The 16,877-nt window shown below is 39.5% G+C and overlaps 2 protein-coding genes across 5 annotated transcripts; both read left to right on the forward strand.

The window, feature by feature from the left end:
• Positions 1-362: 362 nt before the first annotated feature.
• On the forward strand, positions 363-13,451 carry LOC133729770 (G-type lectin S-receptor-like serine/threonine-protein kinase SD1-29). Of its 4 annotated transcripts, none has more exons than XR_009856502.1 (9): positions 363-1,711; positions 1,825-1,932; positions 2,091-2,287; positions 2,379-2,589; positions 3,113-3,350; positions 3,525-3,675; positions 3,789-4,261; positions 11,481-11,806; positions 13,315-13,451. XR_009856502.1 is itself a non-coding variant. In XM_062157338.1 (7 exons), exons 1-7 carry the CDS (start codon positions 376-378, stop codon positions 4,086-4,088), a joined length of 2,541 nt encoding a protein of 846 aa, XP_062013322.1. In that variant the 5' UTR covers positions 363-375; the 3' UTR covers positions 4,089-4,679. The 4 variants fall into 4 exon arrangements, 2 of the variants coding, with proteins under 2 accessions (XP_062013322.1, XP_062013323.1); XR_009856503.1 differs by having other exon boundaries at positions 3,906-4,261; XM_062157338.1 differs by lacking the exons at positions 11,481-11,806; positions 13,315-13,451 and having other exon boundaries at positions 3,789-4,679.
• Positions 12,892-16,876, forward strand: LOC133729765 (G-type lectin S-receptor-like serine/threonine-protein kinase SD1-29). Its single transcript, XM_062157333.1, has 7 exons — positions 12,892-14,355; positions 14,441-14,548; positions 14,730-14,926; positions 15,027-15,237; positions 15,718-15,955; positions 16,181-16,331; positions 16,448-16,876. The coding sequence occupies exons 1-7, from the start codon at positions 13,014-13,016 to the stop codon at positions 16,745-16,747; spliced, it is 2,547 nt and encodes an 848-aa protein (XP_062013317.1). The 5' UTR covers positions 12,892-13,013; the 3' UTR covers positions 16,748-16,876.
• The last annotated feature ends 1 nt before the right edge of the window (position 16,877 follows it).

Raw genomic sequence — 16,877 nt, forward strand, 5'->3', positions numbered from 1 at the left:
TTGGTCATAAAGCAATAATTTTTTTCCCGGGTCAAATGATTTCCACAGGACACCAGGATCTTGTGTGTTCATGACTTTCAGAAAATTAACAGAAGTTTCTCCATTAGAATATGAAATGTGTACATATTTTTTTAAGGGAATTGCATTAAATAAATCAGCTTCCAAGCAAGGGGATGAAATGTGACCTTATTAAAAACTACAATTTGACAGAAAAAGATACTACCACCCTCTATAAACTAATATATGCTTTGGTTGACAATCACAATTAAATATCCTGCATTTGGTAAGAAATTTAAAACCTTCAGTAGAGCTTTCCTAAGTTTCATCCCAAAACCAGTACCTAGGTGCCATTATTTGTATAGGACTCACATTGTGATGCCAATGGGTGTTAGAAAAAAAACAGTTGGTGGTTTAAATTGCTTGATGTTTTTCCTGTTCATCTGCAGCTTGCTTCCCTCTCAGTATTCAGCTCAAGTTTATGATATAACTCTTTCACGACCATTAGCACAGGGACAAATTCTTGTCTCTCCTGGCCAAATTTTTGAATTAGGCTTCTTTAGTCCCAATCATTCTGCTAATAAGTATGTGGGGTTGTGGCACAAAAGTATATTTCCTCGTAAAATTGTATGGGTGGCTAACAGAGAAAGTCATATTGCTGTTACAGACACCTTGGCTAGTCTGAGAATTGGTAGCAATGGGAATCTGGAGCTCATAGATGGGAAGCAGAATTCTGTCTGGTCAACCAATATTTCGGCGTCATCTAATAGTTCATCTGCAGTTCTTTTAGACACTGGAAACTTTGTGCTCAAAGATGATAGGGGAGCTGATTTGTGGGAGAGTTTTGATCACCCTTGTGACACACTCCTACCAAGTCAGCTGCTAGGATTTGATAGTAAATCTGGAAAGCAAAACTTCTTGACTGCCTGGAAAAGTGAGAATGATCCATCAACTGGGAAATATTTGGTTGGACTTACACCTGAGACACCATCACAAGTGGTCATTTGGACTAATAAATCAACTCTGTGCTGGAGAAGTGGGCCATGGGATAAATCAAAGTTCATCGGCGTACCAGTTATGGATGATCGGTATCAAAGTGGTTTTAGTCTAGACGATAATGTGATAGAGGGATCAAAGTATTTCTCCTACAATTTTTATGACTATCCTATCTCCTATATTGACATTTCTTCAGAAGGAATAGCAACACTCATGCTTTTTGAAACGGGCAAGAACTGGTATCTTGACTGGGAAGCACCATATGATCCATGTGACAATTATGGAGTATGTGGGCCTTTTGGGGTTTGCAAAGCTTCTGAATCTCATATCTGCAAGTGTTTAAAAGGGTTTGTACCAAAGTCAGATGTGGAATGGAGCAAAGGAAACTGGACAAGAGGTTGTGTAAGGCAAGCCAAATTGTTCTGTGATACTGACATAACCAACTCAGTCTCATCAAGAGCAAAACAAAACAATGATGGGTTTTGGAAGATGGTAAGGTTGAAAGTACCAGATTCTCATGAATTAGTTCTCACATCTTTGGATGGTGAAAACACACCTGATTACTGCAAGACACGGTGTCTAAATAATTGTTCTTGCCTCGCTTATGCATTTGTTAATAAAATAGGGTGCTTGGTCTGGTCCAAAGACCTTATTGATATACAGGAGTTTTCGTCTGGTGGAGAAACTGTTTATATTCGCCTAGCACAATCAGAACTAGGTAATTTTTTATCATTATTTCCTGCATAACTCTAATCTGCAGTATCATTTATTTTCTAACAAATGATTATCTTTATATTTTAAGTTCCTTTTTTTTTCTTTTTTTCTTTTCAGGTGATGGAAAGCCAATAAAGTTAATTTCCAGTCTTACAGCTATTTGTTCTGTTAGTATCTTGGTTGCCATAGTGTTTGGTTGGCACAGGTTGCGAGCTAACCGAAAGGGTAAGAGAATGTGATTGTGGGGTCTCCCTTTCCAACTCTAATGTAACAATCAAATTATACTTTGATGCATAGCTGGATAGGAGCAAATGTTTGATATCCACAACTTTTTTATTGGTATGCTCTGATTCAGTGTTTGATGGTTATATTTGCAAAATCAGGACACAACAAATCAACAACACAGAATTTTGGATCGACTACTATGTTTCAGTCTTCAAGAGATGCTCTTCGACAATATATAGGAAAGCATGATCTATCAGAGCTATTGATCTATGATTTTGATACCATATTAATAGCTACGAAAAATTTTAGCGACATAAACAAACTCGGGCAGGGTGGCTTTGGTCCAGTTTATAAGGTAAAATCATTTTCTTTTATGTGTAATACAGCATTGCAACATGTACAAGACTCAGACATGATTGCAATGATTATTTATGGACCTCATGCAGGGTATGCTAGAAGAAGGCAAGGAAATAGCAGTGAAAAGGCTATCAAGTAGCTCAGGACAAGGTATTGACGAGTTCAAGAATGAGATGTTGTTGATCTCAAACCTTCAACACAAAAATCTTGTTAGGATCATGGGTTGCTGCCTTAACGAGGAGGAGAAGTTACTGATATATGAGTTCATGCCAAACAAAAGCTTGGATACTTTTCTATTCGGTTAGTTCTAATGCTTTATTTTTGGCTACAGTTTCTTATCTTTGGCTGTCTTATCCTTTCAATAGTGTTCATTGTCTTTGAGCTCTTTGTAACACCTCGAACTTTGGGGACCTTTGAAAGATGTTGAAATGCCAGATCCTTTTTTGCTTAACAGAATGAAAAGAATATTCAGTTCATTATTGAATGGCTGCACAAACAATCCATCATTGAATTACATTCCGATCAATACACCAGGGAGCCACTCATTGTTTCTAATGCGCAAACAAATTAGTCTAGACATTCAGCCCTCCAAATTTACTGGTCATAACTGTTTAATACTGCATCGTGTCCGTACAATGCCTGTGCTTGTTCAGTTTAATTCAGTTCTCTATTATACATTCACAACTTTGTTGGTAATTCTCTGGTTCTTTTTAGGCTCTGTTTACTTTTAACCTTCACAAGATAATAATAATCAATTTATCATAATATTATCAATGGTATGACATAGTTTACATTCTAATATTTGCATTTATTGTTTGATTAGATCCAACAAGAAGAGCAGTGCTTGATTGGGCTAGGCGCTTTAATATTATTCAGGGTGTTGCTAGAGGGCTTCTTTATCTCCACCATGATTCCTATTTGAAGGTAATACATAGAGATCTGAAAGTAAGCAACATTCTCTTGGATGAGAATATGAACCCAAAAATTTCAGATTTTGGATTGGCACGCATAGTTGAAGGAACACAAAATCGAGAAAATACTCAGAGGGTGGTGGGAACACGGTAAGAATCACTTCTTTCCTATTCATGGACACAGTGTCAGGAAAAATAATGTACTATGGATCGTAATTAGTTGGCATATTTGACTGCAGATTAGCAGTATGACACATTTTCCTTGAAGCCAGAAACTGAAAGAAACGATTTCCTCAGTTATAAACTAATTTGTTTGCTGTGCAGTGGGTATATGTCTCCAGAATATGCCATGGGTGGGATATTTTCGGAAAAATCTGATGTCTACAGTTTCGGGGTCTTAGTCTTGGAGATTATTAGTGGCAAGAAGAATACCAGTTTCTGTTTATATGACCAACAACTAGGCTTCCTAGCCTATGTAAGTGCATACACTAAATCCTAATGTAAAATTGTGAATTTCTGAGTAGTTTCTTTTACATAGCTGAAGCCATAAATACAAAGCTAAATTAATATGAAGCTAAATATTGTCAGGCGTGGAACTTGTGGAATGAAGGCAGGGGACTAGAATTAGTTGATGAAGTATTGGGTGATTCATATTCCTCATCAGAAGTAATGAAATGCGCCTATATTGGGCTTCTTTGTGTACAGGACAGTGCCGTGGATAGGCCAACCATGGGGGATATAGTTTCGATGCTAAGTAGTGACACGGATGGTCCAAAACCTAAGGAGCCTGTATTCACTATTCAGAACTCATTCTCTCATCCTCAACCTCAATATGGAAATACTTACTCTACAAATGAAGCTACCATTACAGTGATTGAAGGAAGATGAGCGATTGCAAACTGTTGAATCACAATGTATATCACAGCCTGCATTGTAATATTAATCATTCAATGTTTCTATCGGTGAATGTCTTTATTAGGGTCCAGAACCACATATATGACTGGCACTCTTTTCTTTTTTGTTCTGAATATTTGACTGTAGTCTATAGGATTATGTGGTATGTTTAAGGACAAGCAAAATTGACAGAGAGAGAGAGGGAATAGAGATTCAAGTGTGTTTCATTTCATTCAATAGGAGGTATTTATAGGGATACATTTGAAGTAAATAATGATACAACTTGATGGCATCTTCATTTGTAGCCTTCCATTGTGGCATCTCCATTTGCAGCTCCACATTGTGGTTTGTGATGATGATTGCCACACTTGTTCCCCATTGGCATAAAGCTTGACTCACAAGTCACTATACCTATGCTATTCACTCAAATACTTATCTTATACATGACATAGACATTTTATATAATGAACAATACAACATGTTTCATATATACTACAACACTCCCCCTTGGATATTTCATGTCGATAGTATTTGTCTAAGCCGTGCGCTTCGAAATTGCCTCGTTAAAAACCTTGCCAAGTAATAAAACCCTGTGGGAAAAAACAACCTTGGTCGAAGGAGAAAAAGAGTGCAACGCGCATTAAGTGTGGAGTATGTTTCTAGATACTCCCCCTGATTTATTCTCCCCCTGAAGATCATGGGAGTTCGGATAACCTTCTTAATCCGATGCTCTTCACATGCTTCTCGAAAGGGCTTTTTGGTAGCGACTTAGTAAATAAGTCCGCTACATTATCCTCTGATCGAATTTGATTTACTTCAATGTTTAGAAGTGTTTGCTGTTGCTGATTGTAGAAGAATTTCGGTGATATATGTTTAGTATTGTCACCCTTGATGAAACCTAATTTCATTTGCTCAATACAAGCTGCATTATCTTCATAAATGCATGTAGGTTTATCTGTGGTAAACTTCAAACCACAAGTTCCTCGAATGTGTCTATTTATAGACCTTAGCCATATGCATTCACGCACAGCTTCATGTAGAGCAATAATCTCTGCATGATTTGAGGAAGTAGCGACAAGGGTCTGTTTTGTAGATCTCCAAGATATCGCCGTGCTTCCCATGGTAAAGACATAACCTGTTTGGGAGCGACCTTTATGGGGGTCAGAGAGATACCCCGCATCAGCAAATCCCATCAAAACATTATTTTTATTTTGATGGAGGGGAGGAGGAGAACGTCGGTCACCATTGATGGTGTCGCCGGCGTCTACATTACGGAAGGTGGCTTTTTGCCTCATGGGGTCTGATCTCATGCTTCCGTCTTTTCTTTTCTCTTTGTAGGGATAAAACAAGCCCATATCAATCGTACCCTTTAAGTATCGAAAGATTGTCTTTATGCCAATCCAATGGCGGCGTGTTGGCGCAGAACTATGTCGAGCTAACAAGTTCACTGCGAATGAGATATCCGGTCTTGTGCATTGAGCTAAATACAATAATGCGCCTATCGCACTTAGATAGGGTACTTCAGCCTCTAATAATTCTTCGTCCTCATCCCTTGGACGAAACGGATCTTTTGTGGGCTCAAGACTTCGGCCGATCATGGGAGTACTTACAGGCTTTGCTTTATCTTCATTAAAGCGCCTTAGTAATTTTTGAGTATATGCTGACTGATGGATCATAATCCCATCACTACGGTGCTCGAGTTCTATTCCGAGGCAAAACCGTGTTTTCCCAAGATGTTTCATCTCAAACTCGGATTCCAAATATTTAGCAGTTTCTTTTAACTCATCTAGAGTTCCAATTAGGTTCATGTCATCGACATAAACTGCTACAATTGCAAATCCGGAACTTGTTCTTTTAATGAACACGCAAGGGCATATTTCATTGTTAACATATCCCTTTCCAATCAAGTAGTCACTTAGACGGTTATACCACATCCGTCCGGATTGTTTCAATCCATATAGTGAGCGTCTTAATTTTATTGAAAACGCGCTCCGTGGTTTAGAACCACTTGATTTTGGTAATTGAAGTCCATCAGGAACCTTCATATATATCTCTGAATCTAGATCCCCATAGAGATATGCTGTAACCACATCCATAAGCTGCATGTCAAGTTTTTCGGAAACTACCAAACTGACAAGGTAGCGGAACGTTATAACGTCCATTACGGGAGAGTATGTCTCCTCGTAGTCGATTCCAGGGCGTTGTGAGAAACCTTGTGCCACAAGGCGGGCTTTATATCTCATCACCTCATTTTTCTCATTACGCTTTCTAACAAAGACCCATTTATGGCCAACAGGCTTTATATTTGGTGGTGTCAGCATTATAGACCCAAATACCTGTCTCTTTGTTAGTGAATCCAATTCAGTCTGGATCGCATTTTTCCATTTAGGCCAATCCGCTCTTCGTTGACATTCTTCAACAGAGCGAGGCTCGATATCATCATATTCTATGATTCCTTTTGCAACATGATATGCAAACGCATCATCAATTGCCATAGAATTTCTATCCATCATCTCATGTACACTATTGTAATTTATGGAGATTTCTCTATTCTCTGGAGTTGGTTCTGACATTGGAGCGTCCCCCAATGATGTCTCTTGGACATAACCATAATCCGGAGTATTCTCGTGAGATGGATTATTCATATCTATGATTAATGGATTATTTTGTGCCAAACTCGCTTTCTTTCTTGGGCGAGAATCCATCGAACCTATAGGTCTCCCGCGCTTCCTGGCAGGAGCCATGGGCCTAGCCAATGTGTCACCCATAGAGGGAACGTTGGCGCCATTCTCATGTATTTTTGAGATGGCATTATGTCTTTTAGGGACATCAATCCTTGCAGGTATATTTGCAGCAGGTATGTGTGATCTCGTCACTTTAGCGATATCAGAAAACGCATCAGGCATCGATTCTGCTACGTTCTGAAGATCGAGAATTCTCTGCACTTCTTTTTCAGATTGTGCGGTTCGGGGATCAAGATGGGACAAAGTGGGGACAAACCACGACAATTCCTGTCCTTTTTGATGAACATTAGTGTTCATGTCTCCCCCTAAAGGCGGGAAGACTGTCTCATCAAAGTGACAATCCGCAAATCTAGCGGTAAATAGATCACCTGTCAAGGGTTCTATGTAGCGGATTATGGTTGGAGAGTCATAGCCAACATAAAGGCCTAATCGTATTTGAGGACCCATTTTAGTGCGCTGTGGTGGCGCAATTGGCACATAGACTGCACACCCAAATATGCGTAAATGTGAGATATTAGGCTCATACCCAGTTACCATCTGGGACGCAGAAAAAGGTTGGGTGGCAGTGGGCCTTAGACGAATAAGCACAGCTGCGTGTAATATTGCATAGCCCCAAGCAGAAATAGGGAGATTGGTGCGCATAACCAATGCCCTAGCAATCATTTGAAGTCTTTTAATGGCAGCTTCTGCGAGACCATTTTGGGTATGTACATGAGGGACAGGATGTTCAACCTCGATCCCAATGGACATGCAATAATCATCAAAAGTTTTTGATGTAAATTCCCCAGCATTGTCAAGACGAATTGACTTAATAGGATGATCAGGGTGGTGAGCCCTTAACTTAATGATTTGTGCTAGGAGTTTAGCAAATGCAGCATTTCTTGTGGATAAGAGCATGACATGTGACCAACGTGTCGATGCATCAACCAACACCATAAAATATCTAAATGGTCCGCAAGTTGGATATATAGGTCCACAGATATCACCTTGTATTCTTTGCAAGAATGGTATATTTTCTTTAATGTCTTTTGCATAGGATGGTCTCGATCCTACTTTTGCTAAAGAGCAAGCTTTGCAAAACGAATGATATGCTTCAGAAGTAATTCTTTGAACCTTTCTTTGGTTTGTACTTCCTTTTGTTTTAAAGAATGGATGTCCGTGTGAAGTTTTTAATATACGGAGCATCATATCTCGACCTGGGTGTCCCAAACGGTCGTGCCAAAGTTTGTATGTGTCGGAATCCCATAAATTTTCATTCATGACATGGTTGGATTCAATGACTCTAATAGTGGTTGCGTACAATCCACTAGAGCGACACATGAGTTTCTCTAATACTCGTGTATTTCCGTAGTTATTAGAGGTGATGTAAAGGAACTCTTGTCCATTCTCACAATGTGTTTTCACATGAAAATCATTGGCTCTTATATCTTTAAAACTTAATAGGGTTCTTCCAGCCCTTGGAGCATATAAAGCTTCGGCGACATTAATATTTGTGCCATTCGGCAATAGAAATTGAGCTGGTCCACGACCATGAATCAATTGAGATGGTCCTGCCATCGTGGTCACTGAAGATTGACTAGGAGTCATCCATAAGAATAATTGCCTATGTCGTAATATAGTATGTGTGGTGCCACTATCAAGAAGGCATTCCAATTCTCCCGAAGACATACTGAAAAAATAAAGTTCGGAATATTAACACATGTCAATGACATTGATAATGCGATACTTTATTAATAGGGAAAATAGTCAATGATTACATCAAAGTTTCCAAAGTTTATTCCAATATAAAATTAAACTTTATACAAATTGTAATTGCTCAATCCGTTTGGTAATTCCAATAAAATATGACCAGGTAAGTAGAGAGATGTTGGTGGAGCGAGGCTCGCTTAAATACCCCGATCTCAATTACTTGCCTAGACATCATACTTCATTGGGTACGCCACATGAGAAAGAGTCAATTCAATTGTTATTTGACTAAGGCACATTTGCCGTTTTATTGGAAAATAGAAAAGACTATTTTAATCAAAGTCTGCGGCATCCTCGTGCTTTTCATTTTCAGCTTTGAAGTCTTTTATGGTGAGAATAACATCTTCACCATCTTCTTCTTCAGCAAGGTGAGCTTCTTGCTCCCTCATTTCCCTGTACTCCTTGTAGCGTGCAGCTAGTTGAGTACTTGCTTGGCATTGCTTAAACCAATGCTCGATTGATCCACACCTATGACACACGTCATTGTGGTTGACTTTCTTTATTTGAGGTGCACGTTGTGGATATTCCCTAGGCGGGTTGTTGCTGCTACTACCACGGCGTATTATGCGACCTCCACGGCCCACAGTGTTACGGCCCATGGTGTTGTTATATTCTCTTTTCCCACGTGTGGAATTGCCACCACGTGTGCCCGCTCCAAAGTTGCGGTTTCCTTCCTTATTGGGGCGGTTGTATGGACCCATTCGTCCGTCATGTCCCCTGTTATTAGGGTATACATGCCCCTTATTAGTAGGGTACCGCTCCTTGCGCCCTTTCTTGGGTGCATTATAATTTGCCTCATGAACGCTTTTGGTTCCTACGGGCCTTGAATTATAATTCTTCACAAGGATATTGTCGTGCTTCTCAGACACCGACAAAATATTGATAAGCTCATTGAACTTCGTAAGTCGTCCAGCATTAAATTCAGTGCGATATTGCTTTGATAGTATAATTGCTGCGACGGGGAAGGTGGAGAGAGTCTTCTCAATTAGCTCTTCTTCTGTGAGAGGTTTTCCACAGAACTTCAGCATGGCTTTTAGCCGAAGAGCTTCTGAATTGTATTCAGCAACAGACTTGAAGTCGGAGAAGCGTATATTGTTCCATTGAACCTTCAAGTCAGGGAGGAGGGAATCTTGGATATTATCAAAGCGTTCTTCTAGCGCTACCCATAGGTCCCTTGCATCTTTGATGGACATATACTCTAATCTGAGTGCTCTGTCCATATGGCGTCGCATCAAGATAATTGCTTGTGCATGCTTTATGGGTGTTCGTTGGAACACAAGGCCCGCGTTTGGTGCCTGGATTATGGGCAATATCCCTTTTGATGTGAGATGGTTCTCAACGTCAGTTTTCCAACTATGGTAATCCGAACCAGTTGAGTCAAGGATTTGAAATTCGAGTCTAGGTTCATTCGACATCCTTGAAATATAAGAAGAAAAAGATGTATTAGTTTCGGAGTTTAAAACTTCCACGAAAAACTAAAACAATAAGATTTCCGAGCTATGCTACCAAGAAATCAATTTCCAAGAATATTTGGATTAGATCGAAACAATGATGTTTAATAGGGTCATAAGTCGATGCTTGCGGACGCTCTTAGTCCGAATATTATGAACACTCTTAGTTCATTGACTACGAACGCTCTTAGTTCGTTTAGCGTGAATTTCTATAATTCCGCTTTTTAATTGTAAGTTCCCAAAAAGAAAAAGGAGGAGAAAAATAAAGAAAAACTCAAAAGCGGGAACTTTTAGTAAAGAATACCTTGAAATAGTGTTGTCGGAAATGACCGAAAAAGTTGCCGGAAAAGTCACCGGAAAATGGCCGGAAAAGTTGTAGAAAAGTCGCCGGAAAAGTTGTTGAAAAGTCGCCGGAAAAGTGTCCGGAGAGTGGCCGGAAAAGTTGCCGGAGAAGTGGCCGGAAAGTGGCCGGAGAGTTGCCGGAAAGTTACTCGACAGATCTGTCGACAGCTGCTCGGCAGATGGCTCGGCAGCTGCTGCGCAGGTCCTCGGCGGGTGCTCGGCAGCTGCTGCGCAGGTCCTCGGCGGGTGCTCGGCAGCTGCTGCGCAGGTCCTCGGCAGGTGCTCGGCAGCTGCTGCGCAGGGGCTTCGGCAGGACTCGGCAGGTGCTGTCGGCAGGTGCTGCGCAGGGGTCTCGGCAGGTCTCGGCAGCTGCTCGGCAGCACTTCGGCAGGGGCTCGGCAGCACTTCGGCAGGTCTCGGCAGCACTTCGGCAGGGGCTCGGCAGGACTCGGCAGTTCTCGGCAGCTGCTCGGCAGGGGCTCGGCAGGACTCGGCAGGTCTCGGCAGCTGCTCGGCAGCACTTCGGCAGGACTCGACAGCGGTCCGGCAGCGGTTCAATTTTTCCGGTGGCCGGTTCAGGCGGTTTCCGGCCGGTTCTGGAGGTTCTAAAACCGGTTCTGGGCTTCTTGGATCAAGGGCTTTGATATGAGCTAGGGTTTGGAGGTTTTTTGTTGGTTTGGAAAAATGACTTCGATCGGATTTTGAACTCCTCTACTCTTTTCAATTTCGATTCTAATTCTAGAGCAATTTCGTGCTGATAACGTGTTTAAGGACAAGCAAAATTGACAGAGAGAGAGAGGGAATAGAGATTCAAGTGTGTTTCATTTCATTCAATAGGAGGTATTTATAGGGATACATTTGAAGTAAATAATGATACAACTTGATGGCATCTTCATTTGTAGCCTTCCATTGTGGCATCTCCATTTGCAGCTCCACATTGTGGTTTGTGATGATGATTGCCACACTTGTTCCCCATTGGCATAAAGCTTGACTCACAAGTCACTATACCTATGCTATTCACTCAAATACTTATCTTATACATGACATAGACATTTTATATAATGAACAATACAACATGTTTCATATATACTACAACATGGTAGAATTTGTTGGTGCCAGTTAATTCATATACTCAACAGCCAACAAAAAGAATATCTAAAAATCCCAAATTTTATATTTTCAACCAAAACTAGTACATTTTGGTGCTCTGACCAAGAATTATCTGAAAGAAAGAGATGTCATGAAGAAGAATAACCATCCCTCAAGCAGTCTAACTTGCACTAGACGAGAGGACTGGTCTCTTCTGCTTCTGTTTCAGGGATGAAATGCAGCTTGTTGAATTTCTCAGATGGTACTATTTATAGCTTTGTTCTTGGAATTTCTGAGTCTTCACCATTACTCTGCTTTCACTTCCCTTGATTCCTTTCAGGTATGTTGGAATTCACTACTGTAGTGCTAGTGAATTAATTCTGTGTAGGTATGGCATTGTGATTTTATTTTATTGTTGCCCATTGGACCCTTTTTTGGATCCTTAGATCTTTACAAGCATCAGAACATTGGAAACTATCAATCCTTATCATCAATTTCTGCTTTTATATGGTTTGGGTTCTTGAGCTATTTGTCATGATGATTGTTGTTATGATCCTCTTCATACATTGTTCAGTGTTTTGATAGATTCGTGTATACATTGATTGGTTTTAGGTGAGGGACTGAGGGAGAAGATTTATGGGTTATATTTACTGGGTTTGTTTGACTTTTTCTGAATTTATTTGTGCTGAATTTACCTATCAGATGTACATCTGATAGGTAAATTCAGCACAAATAAATTCCATCCAAAAAATTTACCAATCAGATGATTCAATTGAGGTACCAGTTCTTGGAATCATACTTTTGGATTCTTTTCTTTGCATGTAATCTGGGTCTCTCTCAAGATGAGAGTATCATACGGTCTTTGCTTCCTTCACTTAAACTTCAATTCTTTTTCTCAATATTAATCATGCCTTTAGTTGAAAATCTGAAAGCGACCACAGAAGATAGTGAAATCTGGACTGTATATTGTCTGTGCTGTAACAATGTTACAGCTCAAGGTGTTCACAGGCTTACTTGTGTGCGTTGGACACTGACACTCTTTGTGTTTGTTATTTTCATCCCAATTAGTATGTGCCATTCATATATTTGAACTGTGCCAATTAGTATGTGCCAATTATTAAATAGGTGGATGGGAATTGAACTGTGTTTTTTTTTTTTTTTTGATATATGTTTATTAAGTACCCAATTGAATTGGTTATATGGAACTATGTTTACTGAGTCAAATGACCTCCACAAGTCAGTCTTGCTCCACAAGGAGCCTAAGAATTGTTTATTTTTGCTGAGACAGGTATCCAGGGTTATTCAAAGTTTTCTGGTCATGACTTTCAAAGGTTTGACAGAACTTTCTACACAGTAAAAAAATGATATTTCATTTTGTCACATTGAAAGTTCAGCAATATATGCTTTATTGGTTGACAATTACAATTAAGCATCCCGCGTTAGGTAAGAAATTAACACCCTTGATACATGAACATCTATCATCTTCAGTTAATAAAGTTCAACTTCTGAATTTCATCAAAAACCAGTTCATACTTGTCATTATTTTGATGGTCTCACTATTGCGATGCCAAAGAGGTGTTGGAACCAATAGTGTTAGTGTTTTAAATTCCTCCATGTTGTTCCTATTCATCTTCAGCTTGCTTCCCTCACAATATTGGGCTGAAGTTTATGATCTGACTCCTTCACAATCATTAGCACAGGGACAAACTCTAGTCTCTCCTGGTCAAATTTTTGAATTGGGATTTTTTAGTCCTAATAATTCTGCTAATAAGTATGTGGGGATGTGGCACAAAAGTATATTTCCCCGTAAAATTGTGTGGGTGGCTAACAGAGAAAATCCCCTTGCAGTTACAGACAGCTTGGCTACTTTGAGGATTGGCAGCAATGGAAATCTGGAGCTTGTAGATGGGAAGCAGAGTTCTGTCTGGTCAACCAATGTTTCGGTGTCAACTAATGGTTCGGCTGCAGTTCTTTTAGACAATGGAACCTTTGTTCTCAAAGGTGATATGGGAGCTGATTTGTGGCAGAGTTTGGATTATCCTGGTGACTCACTTCTGCCAAGCATGTTGCTGGGATTTGATAGTAGTACTCGAAACTGGAATTTGTTGACATCATGGAAAGGTGAAAATGATCCATCAACTGGGATTTTCTCGGTTGGATTGTCAGCACAGACGCCAACACAAATATTCATTTGTAAAAATGGAGCAACTCCCCACTGGAGAAGTGGTCCATGGGATAAATCAAAGTTCGTTGGTATACCTGGAATGAGTACTCAATATCTAAGTGGATTTACTCTAGATGATAATGTCAAACAGGGAACAAGGTATTTCTCCTACAGTTTATATGACAATACTCTTGCATATATGGAAATATCTTCTGATGGAATCTTAAAGCTTATGCTTTCGCAAAATGGCGAGAACTGGAGCCTCAACTTTGCCGCACCGACGAATACATGTGACAGTTATGGAGCCTGTGGACCTTTTGGGTTTTGCAAAGCTTCTGACCCTCCAGTCTGCAAGTGTTTGAAAGGGTTTATACCCAAGTCAGTCGAGGAATGGAGCAAAAGAAACTGGACAGGAGGTTGTGTGAGGCAAACCAGATTATCTTGTGAGAGACACACAAATACTTCAGTCTCGTCAATGGGGGAAAAAGATGGGTTTTGGAAGATGGAGAACTTGAAAATACCCGATTTTCATGATTATCGGACTTCTTTATCTAACGACGTCATTGAGGACTGTAAGACACAGTGCCTGAGTAATTGTTCTTGTCTGGCTTATGCATATGTCGTTAATATAGGGTGTTTGGTTTGGTCCAAAGACCTCATTGATATACAGGAGTTTACCTCTGGCGGAGAAGATCTTTTTATTCGACTAGCACAAACAGATTTAGGTGAATTATAAATTTTCAGAACTAATTGTCAGCCTCACAGTTATTCTTGTGTGCTTATTATAATTTATAATTTCAACTTTTCCAGGTGATGCAAAGCGGACAAAACTAATTGTCAGCCTCACAGTTATTTTTGTCATTAGTAGTCTGGGTTCCATAGTGTTCGGTTTCCACAGGTTCTCAGCTAGAAAGAAGGGTAAGAGTTTGAGTTACAGAGGTACAATTATATTAGGCCATGATTTCCCTCCTTTCTCTAAGTATTAATGTAGTTTCCATGCATGAGTTTATATCAAGTGCGTATTCGCTGGTTGATAAAATTGTGAGCTAATAGATCTGACATTTTTCTTTTCTTTATTTTATGTATGCTATATTTGCAGGAAACATAAAAGTAACAACTAAGCACTTTGAGTCAATTGATACGACTGAGACTTCAAGAGACATTCTTCTAGAATGTATAAGAGAGCACGATCGGGCAGAGCAATTCATGTATAATTATGATAGCATCTTAATTGCAACAAACAATTTCAGCTCCACAAACAAACTCGGCGAAGGAGGATTTGGCCCTGTTTATAAGGTGAGTTTCTATCATTTGTTCCATGCCCCTAGACATTATTGTAGTATTAATTACAAGACACGTACAATGATGCGATGACTAATTTGTGTACCTTGTGTAGGGTAAGCTACAAGAAGGGAAGGAAATAGCAGTAAAAAGACTATCTCGTAGCTCAGGACAAGGAGTAGAAGAGTTCAAGAATGAGATGTTGTTGATCTCCAAACTTCAACATAAAAATCTTGTTAAGATCATGGGTTGCTGTGTCACAGAAGATGAAAAGTTACTGATTTATGAATTCATGGAAAACAAAAGCTTGGATACCCTTCTGTTTGGTTAGTTTCACTAGCACTTTACAATTTCTCTTTATCTCTCTCTTTTTAATTTTATATAATTGGTGATCTCTGAACTCTTTCGATGATTCTCTCAGAATCTAAGATTAGATTTTGGCAATACAACTGCCTAGTAACACAGAGCTATTAATGAATTCCTGTACTAAATAATCAGGGAAGGAAAAATCCTTGAATTATGTTCAATAATTAGACAATCAAGCAAGATAACCCTCTGATTTAGTACTCTTTAACTATTAACTGAATTGCATATTCTGTGAGTACACATTCAGTTTTTTATTTCCTTGGAGAACGATCTTAAACAGGACCAATTTTAGTCTAAATTATAGCCCTGTTTCACTATTGTTCATACAACTTTATCAAAAATTTCCTGGCAACTAAAGGCTAGTAATTTTGTCATGGTCAATGTTTTCATTGTCCAATGCATGGGACACTGTTTACATTTCCAATATTTGTGTTGATTAGATCTGTCAAGAAGAGCAGAGCTCGATTGGGCCAGACGCTTCAATATTATTCAGGGTGTTGCTAGAGGACTTCTTTATCTTCATCATGATTCTTGTTTGAAGGTAATACATAGAGATTTGAAGGTCAGCAATATTCTCTTGGATGAAAAAATGAATCCAAAAATTTCAGATTTTGGATTGGCACGAATTGTTCAAGGGACACAGGATCTAGAAAATACTCAGAAGGTTGTGGGAACACGGTAAGTATCATCTCCTTCCTCTTCTTGGACATGTTCTTTTACGACTGAAGTTCTAGTGTTATACTCTGTCATTCGTAATGATATACTGAATGAATGGAGAGATCAACTCCTGTTCCCCTTTGTCATTTAAACTTAACTGAAGATAGTTTCATGCCATATGTAGAGGTATTCTGGTTTTGGTTTTGGTGCAATTTTGTCAACTTCGCTGATAAAATTCCTGTGCAGTGGCTACATGTCTCCAGAATATGCCATGGGAGGGATATTTTCGGAAAAATCTGATGTCTACAGTTTCGGGGTCTTGGTCTTGGAGATTATTAGTGGCAAGAAGAATACCAGTTTCTGTTTATATGACCAACTGCCAAGCCTCCTAGCTTATGTACGTTCACACACTAAATCTCAATCTCAAATCTTTGAGCAGTCTCTTTCGTATAGCTTAAACAAGCTAAATACATTAGTCTAACAATTGTAGCCATCATATTCGAATTTTGTCAGGCATGGCACTTGTGGAGTGAAGGCAGGGGATTGGAGTTAGTAGATGAAGTATTGGCTGATTTATATTCGTCAGCAGAAGTAATGAGATGCCTGCAGATTGGGCTTCTTTGTGTACAAGACAATGCTGTGGATAGGCCAAGCATGCCGGAAGTAGTTTTCATGCTAAGTAGTAACACAGACAGTCCACAACCTATGAAGCCTATATTCACTTTCCACAACGCAGTCTCTCCTCAACCACAGTATGTGAAAAGTCCTTGTTCCGGAAATGAAGCAACCATAACGATAATCGAAGGGCGATAGAAAATGACAAATTGTTGCTTAAAAAATTCTGTAGATTAAACTGCATTTCAGGTCAATCATCATTCCATGTCATATTCAGTTTAGATTTTTGGAAAACAAGGAGTTGAAGTTTTGATATTCCTTATGAAAT

Source organism: Rosa rugosa, chromosome 2 (genome assembly GCF_958449725.1).
Source record: "Rosa rugosa chromosome 2, drRosRugo1.1, whole genome shotgun sequence".
Taxonomy (NCBI): domain Eukaryota; kingdom Viridiplantae; phylum Streptophyta; class Magnoliopsida; order Rosales; family Rosaceae; genus Rosa; species Rosa rugosa.

Bases quoted from the DNA above. Each gene is read 5' to 3' on its own strand.
- LOC133729770 (XM_062157338.1), top strand. From the start codon at position 376: ATGCCAATGGGTGTTAGAAAAAAAACAGTTGGTGGTTTAAATTGCTTG. The intron at 1,712-1,824 runs GTAATTTTTTAT...TTTTCTTTTCAG, and splicing joins CCTAGCACAATCAGAACTAG to GTGATGGAAAGCCAATAAAG. The intron at 2,590-3,112 runs GTTAGTTCTAAT...TTGTTTGATTAG, and splicing joins CTTGGATACTTTTCTATTCG to ATCCAACAAGAAGAGCAGTG.
- LOC133729765 (XM_062157333.1), top strand. From the start codon at position 13,014: ATGGTCTCACTATTGCGATGCCAAAGAGGTGTTGGAACCAATAGTGTT. The intron at 14,356-14,440 runs GTGAATTATAAA...CAACTTTTCCAG, and splicing joins ACTAGCACAAACAGATTTAG to GTGATGCAAAGCGGACAAAA. The intron at 14,549-14,729 runs GTAAGAGTTTGA...CTATATTTGCAG, and splicing joins GTTCTCAGCTAGAAAGAAGG to GAAACATAAAAGTAACAACT.